Source organism: Ambystoma mexicanum, chromosome 2q (assembly GCF_040938575.1).
Source record: "Ambystoma mexicanum isolate Mex_15411 chromosome 2q, UKY_AmexF1_1, whole genome shotgun sequence".
In the NCBI taxonomy this organism is placed as follows: domain Eukaryota; kingdom Metazoa; phylum Chordata; class Amphibia; order Caudata; family Ambystomatidae; genus Ambystoma; species Ambystoma mexicanum.
In genome coordinates, this window is record NC_090924.1 from 609,617,913 (window position 1) to 609,644,027 (window position 26,115).

A 26,115-nucleotide genomic window follows, 5' to 3' on the forward strand; every position below is an offset into this window, starting at 1 on the left:
TACAGAGCCTGTGGCCAGAGGCTGAGGAGGTTGCGGTGGAGCCCCCTGTGGAGTCAGCTGGGGAGCCGGAGGGGGGTGGCTCTGCCGGGGCCTGGGGCATTGACGGATGCATCTGTGGTGTCGCTAGCATTGTGGGGAGGACTTCCCTGATGGCGTCTTTGATGATAACCCCCATCTGAGGTGACTTCATGAGGCCGGGAACTTCTTGAAGAGCACCTCCTCACTGGGCAAAGAGGTGGCAGGGGGTGCCGACGGGGTAGCAGGGAGCTGCTGGTGCCGCTGCGTACCCTGTCCAAATGGACGCAAAGGAAAGCTGCCCTGCGCAAATTAGGGGTAGACTGTAGGCCACGTACCTGGCAGAGGTCAGTCCTACCTTAACACTCGTTCTTCGCCGATTTCCTGGAATGGCGTCGAACAGGTGTCTCTTTCTGGCGCGGTGGCCATTTTGTCGTGTTGCCTGCCACGTGTCAGACGTGTGGCTCGGCCCGCTGGGCCAGCCTCCTCCAAGACTCTTGCGTGTGGATCACGAGACCTACCCTGCTCCTCGGGCCTAGGCCCGGTAGGTGTGACACCCTCGACCCGGGGGTCGGTACAGCTGTGTTTAGGCGCCCCCTCTGACGTATTGCCGGTATTAGGGCGTAGCCCCTCGGCCATGGTGCCGGTAAAAGGGTGGAGCCCCTTGGGTGTAGACCCGGTAAAATAACCTTCTGGTCCCTCAACACTGCACACCAGGGAGGATGCCTCGACCCGAAGGCCAGTAGCGGAAGCAGCCTCGGTACACGTGCTGGTCGAAGGACCTGGGAAGGAGTCTCCCTTGCAGGGTGCGATGGAAAATATCAGCCCTACTTGGGCCTGTTTCACAAAGTTCTTGAGATCCACTGGGGGCGACCTCTGGAAGAGCTCCCTCCAACTGGCTAGTCTGTTCTTCAGCGCCTTCGAGGACAGCGAGTCACACGCCGAACATGATTGCCAACCGTGGTCTGGGCCAAGGCAACGTAGGCAGACGGCATGGGGTCTGAAGTTGGGAAGAGCCTGTTGCAGGATGGACACCTGCTGAACCCTGTAGAAGTTGACATGCGTCGTGGAGGAGCGTGACGCCTGAGGACTGAGTACCTAAAGGATAAACAAGACAAAAAAAGACAAAGAGAAGAAGTATCCACGCGTGGAATTACATGGCCGAAGCCAAACCCAGGAGCGCTGGCGAATTCGGCCCGTTCCCGACGACGCAGAAAAGGGGACTGAGGTGTGGCGCTGGAGGGCGGAGTTAGGGCAGCGCATGCTCCCTGGGCCACACCCCTGCGTGCCTCTAAATTTAAAGGGGAAGAAGATTTTTTTTCTAGTGAAAAAGGTTCCGCCTCCCGTCCCTTGGAAGGGACGCCCATACAGAATGGAGGAAAGGGAACGGGACGTAAGAGTAGGTCTACATTGCGCAATGTCTCCCCGCTTACACTTAACCTTCTGATGTTGGTGGGCCCCTCCTCCTGACCCCCTGACCTGTGCAATGACCTTGACCCTGAAGGCAAGGTTGCACGGATGGGGGATCTGGACCCGGTTGGAAATGCCTGTCTGGACCCTGAAGGTGACATACGCGTGGCCTGTGGTCATGATCCTGCAGATGACCCGATTAGCAACTTGAGTGGCGAGACTGGTTGACGTTCTTCAGTTGGTTGCCGTGCATACTGCTGCTCTGGCTGGGCAGGCGGCAGTCTAGTCTGTAATTGGGATAGCACCGCTTGTAAGGATGAAAGGCCTTGGAGCAACAATAAGATTGTGGGTTTATCAGCAACTGGGTTGGTTGTGCTGTTAAGCGTACAATTAGGCCGAACGACCTGACACATGTCAAGCCCCCAAGGGCAGCTGGATGCCCCTGCTGTGGTCGGGGTTAGAGGAGTTATACGTAATTGACCCTGTCCTGATGTAAGGGGAAGTCGAGGAGAGCATGGGTGGCTGCCCACTGACTCAGAGTCTGGAAATAGTGAGGGGTCCTCCGGTTGGGCCCTGAAATCTGAATCAATTTCGTGCTGCAGGATGTCTTCTGTCAACACCTCAGAGTAGACTATAGATAAAACTGTTGAGGTAATTACTTGCACTTGTGTATACTGTACCCGATTAGCCCCCTGGTGTTTGGGACAACCTTTTGTCTGCACTTTGTGCGTTGGTCAAGACGTCTCAGGCCTCTTTGGTCAGGGTTGATAATTCCTCTCCTCGCCGTTGCAGGGTTTTGTCCCCCAACTGCCTGGTTGAAAATGTGTCTGCCGAGGACTCTGCGCCACCCCCCTCCCCCCCGGAATAGACGATGACGAGCGTGAGGTTTTTACTCCCGTCGACGAGGTTGTTTGCTTGGATCTAGTTTTAGTTAGCAGTTGAATCTTGGATGCAGTGGTTGGCTTGATGACCTCCTTTGACTTGGTCAGGCTTGTGGTTGACGGACGAAAGTTCCGTCGACAAGCTCATGGGCGAGGGGGTTCCTATCGATGAGTGTGCGGTCGACGAGGATTGGGTTGCCATACTTGTGGATGACTAGCTCGTGGTCGACAGAGGAAGGGTATATCTAGAGACGATTAAGGCCGTGCGGTTTCTTTGCTGGATCCTCTCGTTTGCTGCTTGTCGGAGACTAGACCTTTGCATCTTCTGCACCTGTCATCGACTGGTCATGGCCGTGATGACGTTTGTGTCTTTTGGGCAGCCTTTCCGAGGATTTTGCCCTTTCTTTTGAAGGGGATCTCTTCCCCCTAGGCACAGCCATACCTTTAGTGGACTCCGACTCTGAAGGTGGGTAATGACCCTCCTGGAGCCAACACACTAGAGGCTGGTGCCTATCCTTGAGGGTTTCTGTGCAAAATCCTTTACAGATTTCACAATCCTCAGCTGAGTGCCTGGGATAAAGGCATTACATGCACTCAACTTGCCTGTCGCCTTCGAAGACGTTCTTGAGGCCGCAGGAGCTGCAGGCCTTGAACGACTTTTTTGCCTTGCCCTTATCCATTTCCTGAGAGGACTCCTGTCTTGAGATGACGTCTTCTATTCAGATGACTTCTTTCCCTGGAGAGGATTCCTTTTCCTGTCATGGACATAGATTTTTCCTGAATTAAAACTGATTTCTCTTGAGGAGAAAGAACACATGGACTCCTTTCAGCGTGACAGGGTTAGAATCTGAGGAACGGCTTGAGAGGAGGAGCTTAATACTAAATGTCCCACTGGATTGGCCTAAAACACCCATAACGAGGGTGACAGCATACACAATACACCTAACGTTTCTTTTCAAAAGTAATAGCCAAATGTAACCAAGGATTACCAGCTGGATTCTGGGGGAATATTTACAGCATGTGAATCTATGGAAGATCCAATGCTGGAGATATTAATTGGAATACCTTGAAAACATTGTGCGAGTTAAGCATACAGGTCGATAAATGTTGAAGAATTAAGATGTATGCCTCCATCAAGCCTTCAGAATCATCAGCCGGACCAATCCTTGTTGGCAAGTTCTCAGATGTTTAAGATAGGGAGAGAATCTTGAATGCTGGAGCTGCAAAGAAGAATCTAGATTACCAATAACCAAGAATCCTCCTTTTTTCCAGATGTGGCACTGCTGACTAAGAGGAAAAGGAAAAAACAATGATCTAAAGAAAACATTATTGGCACAAGGGGTGAAGGCTAGATTACTCATACCCGTCATATTGAGGGTTACTTGGAGAGACAGAATATATTTTTTGGGACGTAGGGAGCTGAAAAGCTGTTGAAATAAATCCCTGAAAAAGCTGCAACTAATGAAGATAAGTGAAGAGAGTATGGCCTTGGGGACGATTACCTTAGTTATGTCTTGAGGTTTGAAAACTTTAATCTCTCTGTTCATACATCGGATTCAAACTGTTGAGAAAAGGGGGGAAGGGAGTGAGTAACTGATCCAGCTGCAACTGGGATTTGACACATACAAAATATTGCATTCTAGAAGCATGTACCGCGGAAGCCTTTGAATGATCTCATTTATCCACGTGAGGTTCTGGGGTGATCTCTCCATGCAATAATAACTGTACATTATTGGAGCATTTGCTTTTCTGTTACTCTTTCCGCTTGTGACATAAAACCCATCTGTAAGGATAGGAGAAGAGCGGCCGGTTGATATTAACCTGACTGATTACTAGTGGGATTGGGTTAGAATGATATTGTCTAGTACAAGGCGTATGAGATAAGGTCAAACTTCACTGTATATGATTTTTGGTCAAGAAGTCTCTGCCCGCTGTGACAAGAGGGCCTGGTAAAATGTTAGCCACCTAGATCTATACTGTTTATATTACTTTTCTCCCCATGAAAAGGAGGACTATTAGAGAAGCCCCAAGATGAAAATGTAATGTGGTTTGTTGATTCTATGGCAAGCCGGAGGCGAGCATTATGCTTTACTCTTTTATTGCCACCAATACAGCCATTGAACACATTTCTTAAACTTTAAACAAATATTTTTCTGTTTGAGTTAGCAAAATGAAAAAATTCTTAGTTTAAAGGTTTATCATCCCTCAGGTAGGCTCCAAACTGCAAGTCCTATGAGCCTCTCCCTTTTAGGTAGTCCAGAGGCTGCCCTGTTTCCACAAATCCGGTGGATGCCTCCTATATAAGAACCCCCAATACAAGGTTTCTTCCTCTTTCTTTTTGCTGCCATATACGAGATAAGTTACTTTCCTTTATGCTTGTAATGTTTCATTATGGGTTAAATGTACCTCATATTACTATGTAGGTTCGCTATTGGCGCAGCGAATACCATTTAGAAAAAAATAAAAAAATAAAAATATATATATATATATATATATTTTTTTTTTTTTCAAAAGAACTGGCTGAATGTCAGTTATGCGAGGAGCACTCTCCTTCATACCAGGCTTAAATAATCAGTCCGTAACCAGCAAATCCATAATGGCTTCTTCATTAGTTAAAATACAGCATTGTAGCTTCCCAGAAAGGTCGACGCGTTTCGCGGCGTTACTTGCCGCTTGCTCACAACACCCAAGTGCTGCCACCGTAGTGTCTAAATACATAAAACATGCCTGCAGACATAGAAATGGGACATGGGGATCCAACGACCATGAACATAAAGGAGGGGATTTAATTGTGTTGGTACGGCCGGCGGACATCTTTGAACAGGGCTTAATCCCTACAAAGTTAAGCTACTTTAATCCATGATTGAGTAATCATTTAAGGATTTACTTTTCACTCAGTATAAATTGTCCAACCAACAAATCCATTACATTAGTTCCTTAAAAAAGTCCCTCAACACGGTCCAATCTGCACAATCTCTTTGAATAAAGTGCCTTGTGCCTTTGTACTTAAAGGGCATAGTGCATGAAAAAAGTGCCTAGTGCTAGCAGCTTACTAAAGTGCCTAGTGCTTTAGTGCATATCAGCCTCCGATCATCATAAAGTGCTTAGTGCTTTCAACTTCAATTCAGTGTCGAAATCTATTTCTACTCTTAAACTGAGTACATCCCTGGTTTTTCTTCAATGTCTAGTCTGCAGTAAAATCCATTCACAATAACCAGAATAAAACATACATGGTGACTAATATAAAAAAGGGGTGCATGAAAACCCCAAAACATAACATTATCAAAAAGTGCAGTTAAAAATACACAACAATAATGGATTTTCACTTTTAAAACCCAATTATGAAAACACTTTGTATCAGTCAGTCCTTATTGGTAAGAAGTGCCAGGTTTTTTTGTGTATGATAATGCTTATACTAGTGCCCTAAGAAAGTATATAGTTCTTCGTAAAATTTGCATCCTTGATTTGCTAATTAGGAATAGTAGCCGCGGCGCCCGCCGCACAAACGTTCTCGGATTTTACACGGGGCCTTTGGGGCCGCACTAAGTGTAAACTCGTAACCCGAAGTTCCGAGTGTGTGAAGGGGGGGCCGGAGATGCGGGCGCACTCGTCTGTGTGAGGAAGCCAGCCCCGCTCCACAGCGTGTCGCACGGAAAGCGAGCGCTAAGACCCTGAGGGAGCGGGAGGCGGCGAGCCTTCCCGTCACTCCCCGGGCTCTTCCGGCGATCGCGCGCAGTGTTGCATCAGCACGGAGATAAAGAACAGCTGCGAGAGTGTGACCATAAAAAAAAGAATATATCTAATATATATAAACGGAGCACTAGCCTAACCAGCTGCTGAAAGTAGAAGACCCAGTAGCAGGACTTAAAAAGGCCTTCCTGGCGAAGTCAGCAGAGCGCAAGACTGGACCCCCGCCCCAGGGGTGAATAATTTAGGGGGATATAGACAAGGGCTACTCGCCCGATGATGAGAGAGGAGGAAGAGGACCTCCCGAAGCACCCTGCAGCAGAGACACCGATGGAAGAGGAAGAAGAGGACACGAATGACATGTTCGATCCAGAAGCTATCAGGCAACCAAAGTCCTCAGAGTGGGTGCCTTCACCCAGGGTAGCACTCTACATGGTGCAGCACATACGTAAACCCTTGGACAAGGGAGTACGCTCTCGCATGAGTGCAGCTTGCCCCCACCCAGACAAGCTATCGGAGACCCTCGACCCAAAAATTGTCACTTTTGTGACAAAAGCCTCCAGGGACGCCAGGAAGGGTGTGGACAGGGCATGGAGAGGATGCCAAGACAAGGTCCTCGCCCTAGCCGGGCCTCTGGCAAAGATCATGAACCTCGCCAAAAAAAGCCAAGGATACCGGAACACCTCGTCCTAGCCAATTGGGTGCAACACGGAGTGCGTTTGTTGGGCAACGTCAACTGTGCCGTTTCATCAAAGAGGAGAAGAGGAGTCCTCCTGAAGATCGATTCTAAATTGAGTAACCTCTCTTCATACGAGGCGGGTCAAGGAGCGAAAGGACTCCTGTTTGGCAAAGCTTTTGCCAAGGAAATGGCCCAGTTTGTTGGAACTTACTCAGTCCTCGAAAAAGCTCAAAGCTCAATAAGAAGGATCTTCCCCGGGCGAGTTTTTGCTGGGACCGGACGCCGAAGGGGGCAAGCGTCTGGTCGATGTGCTTTCCATTGCAAGCCCCAAGGCCATAGAGCCCAACACTGGGAAGGAAGGCAGCAGGATGCCGTCTTCCCTTCCAGTGCGAGATTCCCGAGAGGTCGCAGACAGAGGGGAGCTTACAGGCAGCCAGTAGCCACTGGTGGTGAGTACCTCGGGAACGTAAGTGGGGGGTAGGACCCTTCAATTTTTGAGTGCTTGGCATACATTATCCTGCAATGCTTGGGTGCTACACGCAGTAGCAGGCTTGCGCATAGACTTCCTAGACGACCCCATTCAATGGCGGGAACCGCAAGCAATCCACTTGCCAGAGCAAGAAGCAGCACTACTCCAGAGCGAGTTAGTCAAGCTTCAACAGAAAAACGCGATAGAGCGCGAAACACAATCCACACCGGCGTTTATGAGCAATATGTTCCTCGTACACAGGAAGGAAAAAGTCCAGCCGGTTACAAATCTAAAAAGACTAAATGAATGGCTGAGGTACAATCACTTCAAGATGGAAGAAATCATCTTCTCAGGGACCTGCCGCGCTCAGGAGACTGGTTAGAGCGGCTAGACCTGAAAGACGCCTATCTGACTATACCGATTGCAGAAGCCCACCGCAGATACCTGCCTTTTCTCTGGAACAAGTACGTACAGTGGTTCAAATGCCTGCCTTTCGGCCTCGCGTCTGCCCCATAGGCTTTAACCAAACCAATGAGGCCTGTGGCAGCAGCCATAAGAGAAAGGGGGATCCGGATCATGATATACCTAGATGATATGCTGATCCTAGAACCAGACAAGGCCTCCCTAACCAACAACTTACTTTGGGTCTTCACCTTGCTATCCTCCCTAGGATTTCTAGTGAACCTCGACAAGTTGCAACTGCAGCCTGTCCAGAGAATAGAATTACTAGGATTTACGATAAATAGTAAGAGCGACTCTAGAACTTCCGAGCCAGAAAGAGCGATAAAGAAAGGAATCAGAACAGTCCTAGCGAAAAAGGTCATCTCGCTACGGTATTTAGCCAGAATAGTGGGGCTGCTTGCAGCTTCCATCCAGGCCATCTTCCTAGGCCCGCTGCATTACAGAGCCTTTCAGAGACTCAAAATCAAACATCTGCAAGGGGGTCTCGGTTACCACTAGCAAATAACTTTAGACAGCGAGGCAACGACGGAACTGCACTGGTGGTTGCAGAACCTGGAGGCCTGGAATAGACGAGCCATCGTTGGCGACGGCCCATAACAAATAATAGAATCCGATGCAAGCAGAGCAGGATGGGGAGCCAGATGCGGCCAGACAGAGACGTGGGAGAAATGGTCTGAAGATGAATTACATCTTCACAAACTGTCTCGAATTACTTGCAGGCTCCTTCGCAGTGCAGACCTTCACCAAAGGCAGAGTCAGGTGCAGCGTCCTGCTGAAGATGGACAACAGCTCAGCAGTATGCTACATAAACTCGGAGGTACCAGATCGAGAAAGCTAGCAGAACTAGCAAAAGATTTGTCACTATTGCCTTCAACATCAGATAGCAGTGGTGGCGCAGTATCTTCCAGGAACACAGAACGACGCTGCAGACTGGAACTCGCAATATCTAACAGATTCCAGCAATTGTAAACTGCTTCCCCAAGTGTTTCACAGATTACTGGAAGTGTGGGGTCCCCTAGATACAGATCTATTTGCATCCAGACTGAAGGCACAGAAAAGCAAATACTTCAGCTGGAGTATGGACCCGGGGGCAGCAGGGACAGAGGCATTCCTGCAGTCATGGACAGGTGCAGTATACTACGCGTTCCCGCCTTTCATCATGATCACAAGATTTCTAGTGTAAGCTTGCAGGGACCAAGCAGAGACTGTTGTTGGTGGCCCCCCTCTGGAAATTGCAGCCCTGGTTTCCAGTTGCGATGGAACTTTCTTTGGATTTTCAGAGGATAGTCCTGCATCACCTGGACCTCCTCCTCAGCCCATCCGGCCAATATCACCTGCTGGTGGAAGTGGGCTCTCTGCACGTAATAGCTTGCAGAATTTCAGGAAAAGATGGGAAGTGCCGGAAATTTCACAGATCGCTGCAGACTGTATCAGGGATTCGTGGGCGCCTTCCTCCTTTAGGAGCTATAGGTCAGCATGGGACGCTTTGGCCCAATGGTGCGCAAATCTGCAGCTGGATCCCGTTTCAGCACCTATAGTGCATGTCCTTAACTTTCTTGCAGCCAGATTCCATGAAGGCTCCGCGTATAGGACCTTAGGAGTATATAGATCCGCCGTTTCAGTAGGACATGACAAGGTAGAAGGAGCTCCGGTAGGTGGACATCCAGCCGTGCACAGGCTTTTAAGAGGAATTAAATTGAGGAAGCAGCCAGAACCCAAATATTCTACCTTATGGGACATCCGTGACGTTCTTCAATTGTTTATGAGATGGCCAGAGAATGGGGATCTCTCTAGATCACAACTTTCGGGTAAACTAGCAATGTTGCTCTGTTTGACAGCTTGTAGGAGAGTTTCAGATGTGAAAGCTCTGGAGATGGATAGAAAAATATTCGATCCAGAAGGGGTGGCATTCACCATAGTACAGAGAACTAAAACTGATTTGAGAGTAATATCTTACCCCTACTTCCCTGACAACAAGAAACTGTGTTGCACAATGCATTAAAGACTATGAGGTCGCAACAGCGCTTATCAGGCCGCAAAGCGTTACACACAGCTGCTAATTGCGCATAGGAAACCAAATCATGCGATAGCCACACCGTCAACATCTAGGTGGGTGAGAGAAGTCATGCAATGGGCAAGCATAGATCTGACCTTATTTGGAGCACATTCTGTAAGGGGCGCTATGGCTTCTAGAGCATTCTCTGTTGGAGTATCCCAGCAAGACATCATGAAAGCAGCCAATTGGTTTAAAACGTTTTATTTTACACCAGTGTCAGATGTGGCTAATAGAGTGGTGGCAAGCTTTGAACAAGCTTCGCCTCTGTCTCGCCATAGAATGAAGATTGCCCATGCTAGCTGCACTGGTCAGTCCTGAGTCCATTAAAGACAAGGAGGCAAGCATTATATCCCACCAAACTGAATGCGATTAAAGTTAAAATTACAATATTGTGTACATTGTGCCTTCTGCTTTATGACAAGGCTTCGCATTCCCACTCTCACGATATGTTTGTCTCTCTCGCAGGGGATGAGCAGAAACCCGTGTGAAGGTGCAACAATCTAATGTCGTGATTGAACCAGTTGTCCCGTTGGACTGTAATGATCGGCGATCGAGGGATCAAAGTTGCCTCGTTGAGGAGTTCAAGAGTTTGTTGAGTTTACATTGACTGTGGACTATGTTCAGACAGAGAAAAAGGAAGGAACCTTGTGTTGGGGGTTCTTATATAAGAGGCAGACACCGGATTGGTGGAAACAGGACAGCCTCTGGAATACCTAAAAGGCAGAGGCTCATGGGACTTGCGGCAGTTTGGAGTCTACCTGAGGGATGATAAACCTTTAAACTAAGACATTTTTAATTTTGCTAACTCAAACAGAAAAATGTTTGTTTAAAGTTGAAGAAATGTGTTGAATAGCTGTATTGGTGGCAATAAACTAGCAAAGCATAATGCTCGCCTCCTTGTCTTTAATAGAATCAAGACTGACCAGTGCAGCTAGCATGAGCAATCTTCATTCATGTGCATCCAATGTATAGACCTCTCACATGGCAGACTTCCTTCCTGTTAGGTTTTAAAATTGCAATAAAAAGATTTAAAAATGTAAAAAAATAATTCTAAAAGTCTTCAATAAGATGTCGGAAGGCAATATCCGTTAAGGGACGATAGTTACATTTCCAATAATGCAAACGTAAGGGCTGTTTGAGTGATAATATAACTGGACAGTGATCTTTTGACCATGCCAACACTATCTGACACCAATCTATAGTCTATATGTACTTGAAGATTTGTGTATCATAAAAAGTGCATATATTCCTTCTTCGTGGATTGTGGTACCTTGATATATCTGAAAAGCTGTAGAATCCATTTAGTTATTGTACAAGCACAGTTGATTGAGATACTGGTCTAACTTATCCTTAAGTGCAGTCATGTTCAGGGTCCCTCCACAAATTAAAATGCCCAACCCATATCACAGTAGCGTCTACCCAGTGACTCATCAACTTATTCCCCCCCCCCCTCACATAATACTGGAGACGAGTAGAATTCAGAGAGAGATGGGTCAAGGAACAGCACTGAAATAATAATAGGAATTCTTGTAAATGCACAAAACGGCCCACCCAAAAGAAAGGTGTTGAAAAAGCAATTAATGAATAAAAAAAAACAATCTATATTGGATATTGAAGGGTGGGAAGTAGAGTGAGTGGCAACAGCAAATAGGGAGCCCAAGAATGGTCTTTGGGTCAAAAGCAAAATGGCTATTGGACAAGCAATATAGATTGTGTAGACCTTACTTGGCTCCACATTGTGTATTTTTTCACTGCCATACCCATTAGGAAGTGGTGTTATTAAATGGACTTACCTCTGCATTCTGTAAGGATTCCTTCACTCTTGGCGACTAAAAAAAAAAAAAAAAAAAAGTAAGATTTAGCCGCTTCTACTGCAACATTCCAAAAAGGTGAAACGGGTTTGTTAAGGAAGCGATGAACTAGATCAAAAGAGAACAGATTATAAGGAATCATATAACACCATTCAAAGCATTACAAACAAAATAAGGTAAAGCAAATTAAAACCACATTTTATGCTCATGGATTTTTAACAATTAAACTTTCTAAACACAACAGATGCAGAGATATTGGATAGCAAGTTCCCAATAAGCCACTGCAATGGGTGGTTTCATTCAATATTTTTGTAAAGTGTAGCATGCCAATATGATGTAAAAATAGAGTATAAAGCTACCCCTCCCTCTTGTGTGCAGACTGAAACAATAGATAATTTGCAACAACGAAGAAACATTTCACATACAAATAACAATTAAAGCATTTCATACAAGGAGCGGGGCACAATGTTCCCGGCCCTTTAAGGTGCACACGTGCAAACGTGGGGTTAGTAAGAAAGGGTGTGCTTCATTTGCAAGCAAAATATTCAGAGCGATGTGTCAGTTGTTCTACAAGTGTATGCAGGTACCATCACTTTCAATACAACCACCTAATCTTGATCTGTTGAGATAAATTCTCATATCTGGGTGGAGTCCTTTATACAGAGGTAATTTGTGTACAAGCATTATCCAGTGGCTAAAGTCAATAAATTGTATTCTCTGCTTGATATTTTTGACAACAGGATGTTTCTATATAATGTTTTGTCGACACAAGATGTTTCGGCCCTTTTGATTCGCACATCCTGGCTATTGTCTTTCTGGATCTTCTACTTCGCCTTCATCAGGACATATAACAACTTAAATGCATGACATAAATCGTTCATCTAACCCTTTGTTCAATCTGTGAATAAAATAAAATAAAACAGGTAGGAGTGAGGATTCTTATTGCGTACGTGTGAGCTTTATTTACTAATCAACTGGGTAAATAGGAGACTACTGACCTGAATATTATTCCGACTGCAAAAGTAGGTGTATGTCAGAGCGCATAGAAACACGTACCTATATCACCCTGGTCTATAGGAGTGCTCCTTGTGTGGTTAATACTCAGCACAATTCTAACAAATACACAGCCTTAATCTGGAGACCATATGTCATAATTTTCTGCAGGAGGCTGCTAATCCTCCAGGTGCTGAAACACAATCCTGGAACATTGTTAATTGCTCAGGGTGTCATAAAGCAACCCAAAGTCTGCGCTCTTCTTGAAACGCGGTCACCAATACCTTGGAAGTGCTAGGTGCTGAGTATGGTATCATCATCTATTAACCTAGTGGATACCTTGTTAGTTATCAGAAATTCCGCTTAGTGAACGAGGAAAGAGTATTGGCTGTCATAATGTTAGTCAGTGTCACTGCTCGTGCTGTGATAAAGTTAAATTGCTTCCATACTATTCACCTTAAAGGGTTGGGAACATTGTACCCCGATACTTGTATGAAATGCTTTGTTAATTGTTATTTGTATGTGAAATGGTACTTCGTTGTTGCAAATTTTGTCTATTGTGTATCATGTAACACTGAATAATAAAATTGAATATTTAATGTATCAGGTTAATCGAGGTTTCGCGCAACATTTATTCTACATCTGCACCAATGGTATAGGTGATGCAAGGTGTGGACACTAGAGGGAGGGGTAGCTTTATACTGTATTTTGCTTCATATTGACCTCCCCCGGTAGAAAAAATGATGGGCCAACCCTTTTTTTTCCTCCAAGTGTAACATGCCTAAAGAACGCTTGATCACAAATGGGTTGGCGATTAAGAAAATCCCAGAGGTTTAACATGGGCTCGGAAGTCACGTACTGCATTTAGTGACCACAGGCAATTGAAAACCTGTGTCTTACTAAGGTACAAGGAAAGGGTAATGAGTCTGAGCAACAGCAGGAAGGCATTCCAGAAAGAAAGGTCTTCATGGTGGATGAAGTAGATGCACCACTGAAATCTTTGTATCTCGGCTTGTGGAAGACCAATATGTATTTGTTAGCCGACAAAGTGCCTCTGATTAGTAGCAGGTGGTGGAGCATTTTGTTGAGTTAAAAAAGTGCCTTCCCATAGCATTAGGTAAAACGCCTCTGAAGTAAATTTGACATTTTGCAGGGAACCAGTGCAGTGACGTCGAGGGCAGGGTAATATGATCGTTATTTCAGTCCACAGATGAACATGGCTATGATGATTTGTACATATTGTAGGCTTAGCAGAGTTTTAATAGTCAGGGGAGTATGTCACTCACAATGAAGGCAAGCCCAGCAGAATGGTAGATTGAGCTTGAAAAAATGCTTAATTTAAACAGGAGGTGAGTAGTTTTGTAGGCAGTACCATAAGGCAAAACTACAGAGAGGCTTACCTTGTCTAGCTACATACTTTGTTTATCCTTTGGAAACCGCAATGTTGATGCTGGGTAACTTTCTCAGTGTGGTGGTACATCCAGCTAAATCATCTGGATGTTTTTTCATTACAACAGATCTCACAAAACAGTGTTATGAGGGGTGTTGACGACAATAAACCATATACCTTCTCACTCTATGATGGAAGGATTAGTTCCTTTCAGTCTCAAAGGTCCAGAAGCCCAAAAACCTTTAGAAGGAAGTTCATACTTTTAATAATAAAGCGACTGAAGCATGTGGGTTGGCAGCTTATGGTACAGGTCTACTTAAATCAGAGGCTGCATATTCTTGACTAAGTGTGTGGCAGCAGGCTCCCTTTACAAGCAGGAAGCAATTCCTTCTAGGGCAACTTCTTCAGGTGATTCTCCTAAAACAGTCAGACAGAGGCGATGCATATTCGATTTAGGATTGGAACTTAGCCGTTTTTGGCAGGGTGGAGAGCGCCTTGGCTTTAAACATAAAATGTAGCTTGTTGGTCAAGTACCTCATCAACTATGTGAGATTTGGCTCGGAAGGGGCAAGTCATGAACGCTCTGGAAGGACGACATTGATTGCACAGACTGAATGTGAAATACAGTTCTAGTACAGTGAAAGGGCAAGAGAGCACCAGCAGAGAAAATATAAATATGCACACACTGTGTATAGTTCTCCAAGTTCCTTGATGTTGCTATGGTTCCAGGGGCCAGTTTGCACACATTCTGGCAACATTGCCAGATGGAATGCTTATGCATTAAATCTGCTGTGGAGGGGGTATTTAAGTGTGCCCGTTTTTACTTTGGGGATTAAAATACTGAGGTGGTAAATAGATTTTCTGATTTAAGGTAATAACCCTGAGTCCCATTTCAAGATGTGGCGACTCAATATACTGCTAAGCAACAACTGGCCTGATCTCCCATTGATATTTATTAGGTTTTGAATATAGTAGAGGAGTGAGATAGCCTACCCTAAAGTCAAGATGTGGCAAGGGAAAGCAGCCATAGTACCCTTTTGAATCTATTAAGTTCGGAGTGCTGTGGCAGTGCAAGAGGATCGTGCTACCGTCTAATTTAATAATTGAGGGTAATGGGTGGGACTGTGGTGCAGGGCTAGAGCAAGGCTGTGGAGTGGAAAGAGCTAGATGTCGGTTAGCACAGTTTACACATTCGCCTTCTTGTATGTGGGCATAGGAAGCAAGCTTTGAAACGGCAACAAAAACAGCCATAGCTAAGGGAAGCCCGAAAGTTTATGGAAAACCGCCATAGCAGGGATTTACAAAAACATGGGAGCCCCTCTACTGAGAACAAACATGGTACAAATAACCTGTTCTATGGAATGTATTCTATTCAGGGGGGAGGTGGGGCTACAACCAGGTTTTAGCTCACTTCATCAGTTAGAGGAGAAATGTCAATTTGCATTTCAGTCTGTTCCCACCCACAGGGACAGTCCAGTCTCCTCTGAACAAGAGTATCGGACACCCCAGCCACATGTACCGGCCTTGTTCGGCCTCTTCAGTGAGGCAAGGTAAAGCGGTACCCCCCTCTCTAAGGCACAGTGAGCAAGGGGTCCACGTCTGGATCACCCCAACATAAGTTTTGGTGGCTGAAAAGGGGATGAAACGCAGCCCCTTGCATCCGGTTGATGAGATGTACAATTTTGGGGCGAGAGTCGTGCATTACCGAAAGACGCAGCAATATACCAATGGAGGATATGGAGATAGGTAGACATTCAGGTTGTGGGTTTAAGGGGGGTGGGGAGTGCTGGGCTTGCACATACTGGTTGCTGAATTGAACAAGGATATTCTTACCCTTCATTGGGAGTCAAGTAACCACACAATAGCATCTAGCCTTCTGGAGTCATGATGACCCTCATTTATTTATGTATTGGTCAATTGTTAGGCACCTATACAATTAGCAAAACTGTTTCAAAGCGCCCAAAGGGCAAACAGGGTGGGGACAGAAGGTAGACCATGAATTACAGCAAGGATAAACAATAGATTTAATAGTACAAACAAATAATGCGAGTAAAGGGAAGACAAACCTACTAGGCCTTGTGAGTGTTCAGAACGTGTACGTTCAAAGGGGGGAGGGATGAGGAATAGGTGCTTTGATACTCATGGAGAAGTGCTCAGGGTAAGTGTTAAGAGGATAACAACGCAAGTGCAGCAGGAAGACAGCGGCTGGGATGAGACATGTGTGGGAGGGGGCGGGGGGTCAAGGCACCGAGGACAAATAAGGGCCCTGCACATCAGTCACGCTGCTGTAAGATTAGCAGGGAAGAGAGGAGGAGAAGGAAGATGTAAAGAGAAAGGTCTTGAGGCTTTTCAGGAATTTGAGGAGGTCATGCTCAAGACACAGAGGGAGAGGGAGGCTGTTTCACAGGAAGGAGCCTGCCAAGGAAAGTGATCGTCCATCAGCTCTCTGTTTAGCAAAGCGCTTAACGCGCAGGGAGTTGGTGCCAGAGGAACGGATGAGTCTAGAAGGAAAGTATTTGGTCAAGAAGCGTTGAAGATAGAATGGTCCACGGCCCCAGATAGCCTTGTGGATGATATACAGAGGGATTTGAATTTAATCCATGTTGAGAGAGGGAACCACTGAAGGCTTTGTAAGGCAGGAGAGATGCAGTCCCTGGGCTTGAGCCCAAGGATAAATCTTGCTGCCCTATTCTGGGTTAGCTGGAGGGGACGCAGGGTGGAGGAAGGAAGATTAAGGAGGGTCTGTTGCAGTAGTTTAGCCTGGAGAGAACCAGAGCCTGGGTAACATAGAGTCTCTGGGGGAAGGTGAGGAAGGGTAGAGTCCCTTTGAGAAGGAAGAGCTGAAAGTGAGACTTCTTAACAATGTCCTGTACATGAGGGATGAAGGAAAGGGAGGAGTCGAAGATGACTAAATTAGAGAGCCGATTAAACACAGAAAGCCGAGTCAACAAACTCCATTAACCCGGCACTGGGCAGCTGAGCTTCTCAGCAGATGTGATCATCCATAGTAGATCACCAGATTCAGGTGTGAAACAGCAGCCTAGGTCATCCCAGGGCAGGGCATTTCTCACAGGTTTCCCATCACACAAGCAATCATCTCAAGGAAGCATTGTACCAACGACAACTATCATATTGAATTTCCAGGGCAGGTTGGACTGGTGGACAAATCAGGCAGCTGTCCGGGGTGCTGGGCCTCTAGGAATGTTCTAGGTGGTTCAGCAGATGTTTAGAGCGGGCACTGAGGGCCTGCACTGGACACAGTGAGAGATGCTGAAGAGCCAGGTGGTGGATCAATCCCCAACATTAGGGAAAGGTAGAGGACTGGTGATGTTTTTACATAATTGATGACAGCTGCATCAGTGGCAGATAACAGAGGCTTCCGTTTGTATCAATGTCCTACTGCCTCCCTCTTCTACATGCAGGATGACTAGCCTTTTGTTCGTTACATTATCCTATGCCTTGCCAAACCTTAGCAACTGTCAATTTACAAGCCCTCAACATTGATGGGGCACACTCAGCACTGGGTAAGATGTGACAATTAGTCTCTATAGGGCGTGTGAGGAGCTACAATACTTGTCACCAACATTTCTAACTTGTATCATTGGTGAACACGTGATGCAACCTTTAACGAAATACAAGACCATGTACCTTGGTGCACTGCAACACATTTCTTTTTTACCCCATCTTCAATAGGTCTAAAGACAAATAAACTGCACTTCTCTACCGTGTGGTGCTAGATGCAAACTGTACTAGCCCTGCACAAGATTGTGGCCATACAAACATGTTGCATTTTCATCTGCATTTTCAAGCCTTATTATTATTATTTATTATATGCTCTGATTAAGCTTATGTGTATGATTGTACGGGCAAAAACAAGGGGGGGTTCTGGGAATTTCTCTACTACCAGCCTATATCTTGGGTTAGAGTCTCAACCAGAGTCTTTAGCTCACCATCCTTTCACAGAGGAGACATTTCCACTACATATCAGTCTTTGTGGAAATTTTCACCCTATGTTACTAGGGTAATCCAGACATGGAACCCTTGCTCACAGTTCTTAGAGAGGCACAGCTCCACCTCACTGACAAGGCCCAACCAGGCCGAAACACGTGCCTGGGGTTGCTGTTGGTACTCTTGTTCAGAAGATAACTGCCAGGCATTTCGGTGCTGGACTGCCCTTGGGTAGGACAAAGACTGATATGCAGTGGACATTTCTCTTCTGGGAAAGTATGGTGAGCGAAAGACTCTGCCCCCTCAGACCCGCCCCCTCTCCCCCTCAAGCATCGCCTCTGGGGGCAGGAGTCATCAGAAAGATAGAAAGAAGGAGACTGATGATGGGAAAAGGAAAGGCAAAGCATATAAAAAAGTTAGGAAAGAAGAATATTTAGAAAAAGTTAACGCAAATGAAAGAAAAGGCCAAAAAAGAATGCATTTTATTTGGTGCGATGATGCCTAGAAACTGGCCTTTTCATTACTTTTCAGAAAAGGTTTCTTATTTAATGAAACACTCTGGTCCACTGTGTCGAGTAATCTCATTTTTTTTTTTTTGTAAACTTCATTTCTAAGACAAAGTTTATGGTCTGAACAATAGACACAGTAACACAACTGGTAATTGACCCCAGCGGTAGACTGGCCAACAGTGGGCCTCTGCATTATGGGCCTCTTTTGTATGGGTACTCTGCATTTTATATTGCTGTATGGTGCACAAACAATGAAAATGTTGGAAAAACAAATCAAACTATGTACCCTCCATTAGCTGGGAGACACAGAGTTCTGCTTGCATAACTCGTAGTGCTCACTCCCAGGTTGCAAGCGCATAATCTACATCAACAAGGGTGCATAGAAGACTAAGGTTGACAGAAGTAAATGAGGGCACTGTTAGGAACATCCTATATGTGCCGTCCCGCAAGGAAGGGCAATATCTTGTGACAGATCCTCTATTTACAATAGGCTATCCCTATTGTCCCGGTCTCCAAGAGCAGCTGAAATTAAGAGGAACGCTATTAAAGTTCCCAGAAGGAGGTTTCTGAAAGCAGGATGTCATGGTTTGGATTTTGGTCAACTTTCAGAGGAAATGGGAATAGCAATAATAGCATGGAACATAATTGTATGGCTCTATGCAGTTACTAGTATTCAATGAGTTGCGTTATTTGAACAACACTGCTAGTTTCTTTTGTTAAAGTACACATGCAAGAACCAATCCCCCACCTAAGTAACACCTGAAAACACTGGTTAGGTCGCACACCCTTGCTAATTGATGTTTAGCACTAGAAAATGGTAACCTCCAGGTATAATAAAACCTGCTCATAAGAAAAGATGCACCAAACTAGTTTGTTAAGATAATCATATATTACTATGTATGATTACACAATCACCAACCCCCAAATTGACTTTGGTTTAGTTTAGTTTATTATTTGTATAGCGCCGCCTGGCCCTAGGGCATCCAGGCGCTTGCGATGAATACAACAAGAATAATGAATACAACAAGAATAATGCAGCAGAAATGTACAAATCGATTACATATTTACAGATTTACAGTCTTGGTGCATGCTAGTGTGGTAGGGCTAGGCAGTTTCTTTGGATAGAAGCCAAGTTTTGGTGTTGTGTCTGAATCTGTGAAAGGACGGTTCTGATCTCAGCTCGAGTGGAAGTGAATTCCAAAGTTTGGAGGCAAGCACGGGGAAGCTGGAGCCACCTGCTTTTTGGAGCTTAAATCTTGGGATATTTAAGCAGTGTGTTTGAGCTGATCTGGTAGGGCGCGCTGGGGTGTGGTGCTTGAGGTTGTCGGATAGGTATCTGGGTGCTTGGTTAGCTAGGCATTTGTGTGTGAGTGAGATGGTTTTATATTCAATTCTTTGTGGTATGGATAGCCAATGGCAGGTGCGTCTGGCGTCCGAGATGTGTTCTTGTTTGGGTATGTTCAGGGCTGCTCGCAAGGCGTTGTTTTGTATGACTTGTAGTTTGTTGATGTTTTTCTGATTGGTTCCCAAGTATAGCGCATTGCAGTAGTCAACTTTGGACAGGACTAGCGCTCTGGCTAAGGTGATGCAGTTGGATGGTGAGAGGTAAGGTCTGCTGGCATTGATAAGTTTACAAGTGTAAGCAGTGGCTGATGAGATGGAATTGATCTGTCTTGTCAGTGTGAGGGAGGAGTCGAGGTAGATTCCTAGGGTTTTGACGCTGTTAGAGACGGTGATGTTATTGCCGTCTATAGTGAATGCTTGATAGAGTTTGTCGAGTTTATTAAGTCTGGGTTGGGAACCTAGGAGAAGAAGCTCGGTCTTGTCGTCATTAAGGCATAGGCCATGCTTGGCCATCCATTCTTGGATAATGGAATAAATGTTGTTGAGAGTAGTGAGGTCGGTGGAGTAGTTGCCTGTTAAAGGGATCAGTATTTGGGTGTCATCTGCGTAGTTGGTGTAGATGACACCCAAGCGGTCCAGTATGTCAAAGAGGGGTTTCGTGAATACATTGTATAGAGTGGGGGAGATGCAGGAGCCCTGGGGGACACCGCAAGTGACTGGGGCTGGGATGGCAGAGGCTGTGGGTGCGAAGACTCTCATGGATCTGTTGTTAAGGAAGGAATGGATCCATGCGTTGGCGTTATCTGAAAATTTGGCTGCTGAGGATAGATGTTTGCAGAGGATGTCGTGGTTGACCAGGTCGAAGGCGGCCGATAAGTCAAGGAGGAGAAGGAGGGCTAGTTTACCATTGTCTTTAATGTTGTCCATCTGTGTCTTAAGGTCAATCAGGGCGGTCTCAGTGCCGTGTTTGGGGCGGAATCCTGATTGTCTGAGTCCTAGTAAGTTATTTTTCTCGAGGTGGTTCTGTATCTGGAGATAGGCAGCTCTGTCGAGGATTTTTAGTAGGAAGGGTACAGTCGTTATGGGTCTGTAGTTGGTGGGGACATTAGGGTCAAGGGTGGGCTTCTTAAGTAAAGGAAGAACCCAGGAGTCCTTGAGGTTGTTGGGCACTATGTTGGAGGTGAAAGATGCGTTGATGAGGGAGGTGATGAAGGGAGCAAGTTGTTTGGCAGCATCTTTAATGATAGGGGCTGGGCAAGTGTCGCCTTGGCATTTGGACGGTTTAAGAGAGTAGATTATTTCTTCAACCTCTTTAATGGTTATGGTGGAAAACTCAAAGAGGTTATTGTCATCATTTTGGGGGGTGGTGTGGGTGTGTGTAGAGGGGGTGATGTTATCGGAGAGGGTGAGGCTTTCTTTCTTTGTCAGGATTTTGGCTTGTAGCGTGGCAATTTTGCCTAGGAGTGCTTCCTGGATGTTCGTGCACCAGTGGATGTCTTTGTTGCAAGTGTCTGGAATGGGGGAGGGTGATTCGAGTTCTCTCAGGATATTGAAGAGCTCTTTGGTATTAGATTTGGCGTTGCTGATTCTTTCATTGTACATGTTTTTTTTAGACTGGATGATGGCTGATTTATAGATGTTCGATGCTAGTGCGTAGGATGTCTTATTAATAGTGGATGGTGATTGTTTCCATGCTAATTCAGCTTGTCTCTTGGCTTTGCGGAGTGTTTTTAGTTTAGGGGTGAACCAGGAATTGAGGTGTGCTCGTGGTTTGGCTTTCCGAAGCTTGAGTGGTGCTATGGTGCTATGGTATTTATGGCCTTAAGGATAGTTGTGTTGTATAAATCTACTAATTCAGTAGGGTTGGTCATGGTGGGTGAGAAGTCGATGATGGGTTGGAGTAGCGGGAGGAGTTTCTCTAGTGTGATATTTTTGTTGTTTCTTGTGAGTGTGGGTGGGGCATTGGAGGAGGGCCCTGGTGTTTGAGTGCCTTTGTTGATGGTGAAGGTAATAAGGTGGTGATCGGTCCAGGCGCATGGAGTGTTGGAGAGGATGGTAGTGTTGCAATTGAGGTCAGCTATCCAGTCAAGGATGCGGCCTTTGTTATGTGTGGGTTGTGCGATATGGTGGGTGAGTCCTAATTCTGAAATAGTGTTGGCGATAGTGTGAGCTTTGTCATCTTTCGCCAGAGAGAAGTACAGTACAAATAAATGTGTACGGTGCAGGCAGTGCCGATTTCCTGGGTGAGGTAGAATGCCTGTTCCTGCTTGCTGGTGCTGTACAAAGTACCATTACCTCAGCCTCTGCTTCTAAGGGGCAACATGCGAATGATTGACATTGATTAATTCCTAAATCGGGAGACCTTCAGGTAGTTGCCAACAGTACCAAGTCCCTTTTCAAGAGAGTGTGTAGCAACAGTACAGGAAAATGCAAATAGTGAGACACTGTAAAACCAATAGGATCGCTTTAGACCATTACCTTTGTCACTGAGAGAAAGAAAATACTAAACAAATTAGGCAAAATTCACGAAAATTAGTACTGTATGCTGATTCATGGTGTTGTAGGCTTCCCTGGTGTGGGATATGATACTTTTAGGCATGGTAGGAATGTTCAGTATGGTTCTTGTTTGCATTTGACTAGGTAAAAGTCAAGGCTTGGTGACCTAAAATGACAGATACTTGGTTATGGGCACCTTTACCTCCTAGTTGGCAACCCCCTTAATGCAGGGAGAAGCTTTGTACTTGTCCTAAAGATCCAAAATGTAGATGGGAGCAACGTGCAAGCACACATTCATGGGATAGACGCTCCACAAATACACAAAGACTAAAAGCAGAACCCTGCTTAGCTTACTCATAGATGTAGGACTTGAAATGGGTCACTCTGTTCCTACAGTGGCTAAAGATTGCAGCAGGAAGACTCATGACTCCACCCCTCGCAAGAAGTGTCTCTTTAGATGTGAAGCACTATGTTACTTCACACCCACAAGACTTGCAACTCAGACAGATTTTGCTGGTCTTGAAAGCCAAATTGCTTAACTGACATCATTCACTTTTGGTCAGAGATTGCCTACTTTACAATTAAGTCATGGTTACTCAAACACATTGTTGCCCTTTGTCAGATATTCGAAATTGCCCAGCATGTACCACAGATGGGGCCACTTTGAAGGTTAGGACCAGGACTAGTAGACACTTAAAATGTGCTTCCCCATCCTCCAGGCAAGCAACACTTATGAACAATCTTTTCACAAAAGCTGCTAATCTTAAATGCTCAAAGCCAACCACTCATACTCTCCCCTGCCATTTATCCCTCTTTAGAACTTTGCAAATCAAAGGCGACTAGAGGTTGCTCCAAAGTAAGATTGTTGCTGCCTGCTTTTTTGCATGTTCCACTCAACCCATCAGTCACCAACACCTTTATCTTCCATCTCTCCTAATCCCAACAACCCTTTGAAGTTAAGAATGTGTCATAAGGCTTGTAGAATGAGATTACCAACTCTTCCAAGTAGACTTAATAGGTCAGTTTTTAATGCTTTACTTTTTAATCCACATATAGGGACAATTGTGCTTCATAATGTAACATCTGGACCCATTAATCCAAACCCGAACTGGGCTGGCTCGCTACATTCACTTCCACTGTGTAATATTGTACCTCTATGAAAAGAATTCCAGTGGCACTTTTGGATCAGAGTCAAACCCTGAACGATACTGGCTGGTCACAACAATCCACGCATTCCCATCAATCCTACCATTTCATCCATCACAGCAGTCTCCCTGTACCAGATGAGATGGAGGTGAAGAGTACAAACTATGCAATATTTCAAAAGAAAATATATCTGGCACCATCAGGTGGTATGCTCCTCATTCTGCTGTAGTGACAAAACCACACATCTACTTAATTAACACAAGTAATTGTCCTTTGTGACTATTGGGCACACAACATCTAAAGCTACAGACTTGTGGCACTAATTCTGTGGCTTTAAGCAGAAAAGTACCAAACTACTTGAAAGGTCATTTTTTAATACAGTAGTAACGAACAGTGATTGTCACTTTGGTGTGGTTGGAGAGAGAGAGAACCACTCCAAAACCATTTCCCAAAGAATGAAATGTCACTCTTCCCCACAAAAAGGGGAACCACCTGCAGTTGTTCACTATCATTAGAAACCAGCTACATATGCCATATAGGTGACCAGCATTGTGAACTACAACAGGGTCCAATAACTGAACTCATGCTAGCTAGTACAAGGCAAAACTATGGAAGTAGTGCTCCACTCAAATTACCCTAGTGAAAAACCTGGACTTCCTACAAAGCTGATCTGTACAATCATCTAATTTGTTATAGATTGTGCTGGTATCAAGCATAGGTGCATTGGTTGGCTTAGAACACAAGGTGCACAGATGCAGTGGTTTGGAGGAATCACTGGAAACTGTCACATCTACTTAGTATTTGAGTGGGGTGATGTGTTTTCCTCACCACGCGCGATATCACCATCATGTGACTTCCGTCACAACAGCCCTTCTTTATCATTACAATAAAAGAAGCAAACCACACACTAATGAAACATGAACTCCCCTCACAGAAACCGAGATTCAACGGTGTTCAATAATAAAAGCCACTGGTATAGGACAATCCTCGGAATGGTCCATTGCAGATTCTTGGGGTACCTGGTGGGTTACCTGGTAGGCATCAAAGTCCCAGGGGCATACACATTTGGCTCACCTCTACTTGGAGATGCCGGATCTTGAGATAATATTCCTTGGGAATAGTCTGCTCATCGGCCCATTACAGTTCCTGGTGAAAGTCCCAGTTGTTTGGGGGCAGATACCATCAAGCCTTTAACTACAGTGACTTGCCATGGCTGCGACTCAAAAGGTAGACTCAGTTTACTGTCCAGACTCCAGATCCTGATCTGCACCATGTCACCTCTTTGAAATTCTGCCGGGACTATGCATCAACAGTTACTGACCTTTGCAATGATAGTTTGTTGTCTTGACCTTATCACACTATTCTCCATCGTTGGACATTCTCTGGTAGGATAAACAGGGAGAGTGCCTCTCGTACATTTCCTCATAAGTTCCTCTGCTGGGAGCACCCACTTGGACTAGTCTGGGATATACAAAGGAACTAATAGATGGACCAGTGAATACAGTGAACCTGGACTTGGGAAATTCTGAACACCTTATTTAAGGTGTGCTAAAAGCATTCCGCATCCCCATTAGTTCTAGGCCAGACTGGCGTTGTGTGCTTTTGGTGGATGTTGAAAGATGACACGAACTCCTGGAACTCCTTCCCTTGAAAAGAGGGGCCATTCGCAGTTTTTATTTCTTCCAGCAAGCCATGAGTGTTGAACATTTTCTCAAGAGCCAGATTAACATTTTTTGCCAATCCACCTCAGGGTACCCAGACAAATTATCAACGACAACCACCTGATGAGACTGGATCGGCAGAGGACACATGGACTGCACTGAGGCTTCACACAATACACACGTCTGTACAAGTTCATCCACCTGGGTTTCCATATTGGGAAACCACACCTTCTGCCATATCCTTGTCTTGGTTTTGGTCTTTGCAGACCCCAGATATCTTTTGTGGGCTTAGTCCAATACTTTGAAAACAAGGGCAGATGGAACCAGTATGCGCACAGCGCACAAAAACAGTCCTTTGGTGAGACTGGCAACTTGTAACTCTTCCATAAGCTTTCAAACAGCCTTGACAACCGCTGTGCCTTCATCCTGTAGGCCCAGCATTTCTTCCAGCCGCCAGTCCCCATTCCCTCATGCAGCAATTGAAAACCTTCATCAGCTGCTGAGGCATCCCCCATCTCATGCAAAGTCATGGATATTGGAACAGCAGCTTTCATGATCATGCCAATGTGATTTTTCACTACCAGTTCCTGATTGACTCGTCTCTCTACTTTGGCGCTGGGTGTTGTGAAAGGTAGTCTGTTGGGTTGACAGCCTCTGGTAGGTAGGTGGTGATTAACTTCTAGAGCTGCAGGAGCCCCTTTTCTATCCTGATAGGCAGCTGTAGGGTGGCCCCAGAGATGATTGGTAGCAAAGGGTAATGATCAGTTACCACAGACACTGATGTGTGGTAACGTCTATATCCCCCATAGGAGAGTGGGGGCCTCATGCTCAATCAGAAGTTATCGCTGCTTTGCCCAGCCCCTGCCCCCATATTTTCGACAGAGCACTGCTGGAATAGGCGACAGGTGCATCTCCCCACTCTAGTTTTTGAGTGATTACTGCCCCTAGCTCAAAAGGGCTAGTACTCATTTCAATTTCTGACTGGTTTGCTGGATAAAAATAAAATGCCATGGTGGCATTCTCAGTCAATGCAAATGCAGCATGGACAGGTTTGGAATAAACCTCATGCAGTACACAACCCTGCTGAGAAAACGCTTCGCCTTGGAATCATTCGAGGACCTGGGTCAGATGAGTGTCACACACTTTCTGAGGAGCCTC

At 45.5% G+C, this 26,115-nt stretch overlaps 1 protein-coding gene across 2 annotated transcripts in view; it reads right to left on the minus strand.

The window, feature by feature from the left end:
• The window catches only part of OXSR1 (oxidative stress responsive kinase 1), a 1,686,100-nt gene that overhangs the window by 412,732 nt on the left and 1,247,253 nt on the right, over nt 1–26,115 (minus strand). For both annotated transcript variants that reach the window (XM_069647752.1, XM_069647753.1), the window contains exon 12: nt 11,453–11,488. In XM_069647752.1, the coding sequence (XP_069503853.1) occupies nt 11,453–11,488 (36 nt within the window). The remainder of the gene's footprint in view (nt 1–11,452; nt 11,489–26,115) is intronic.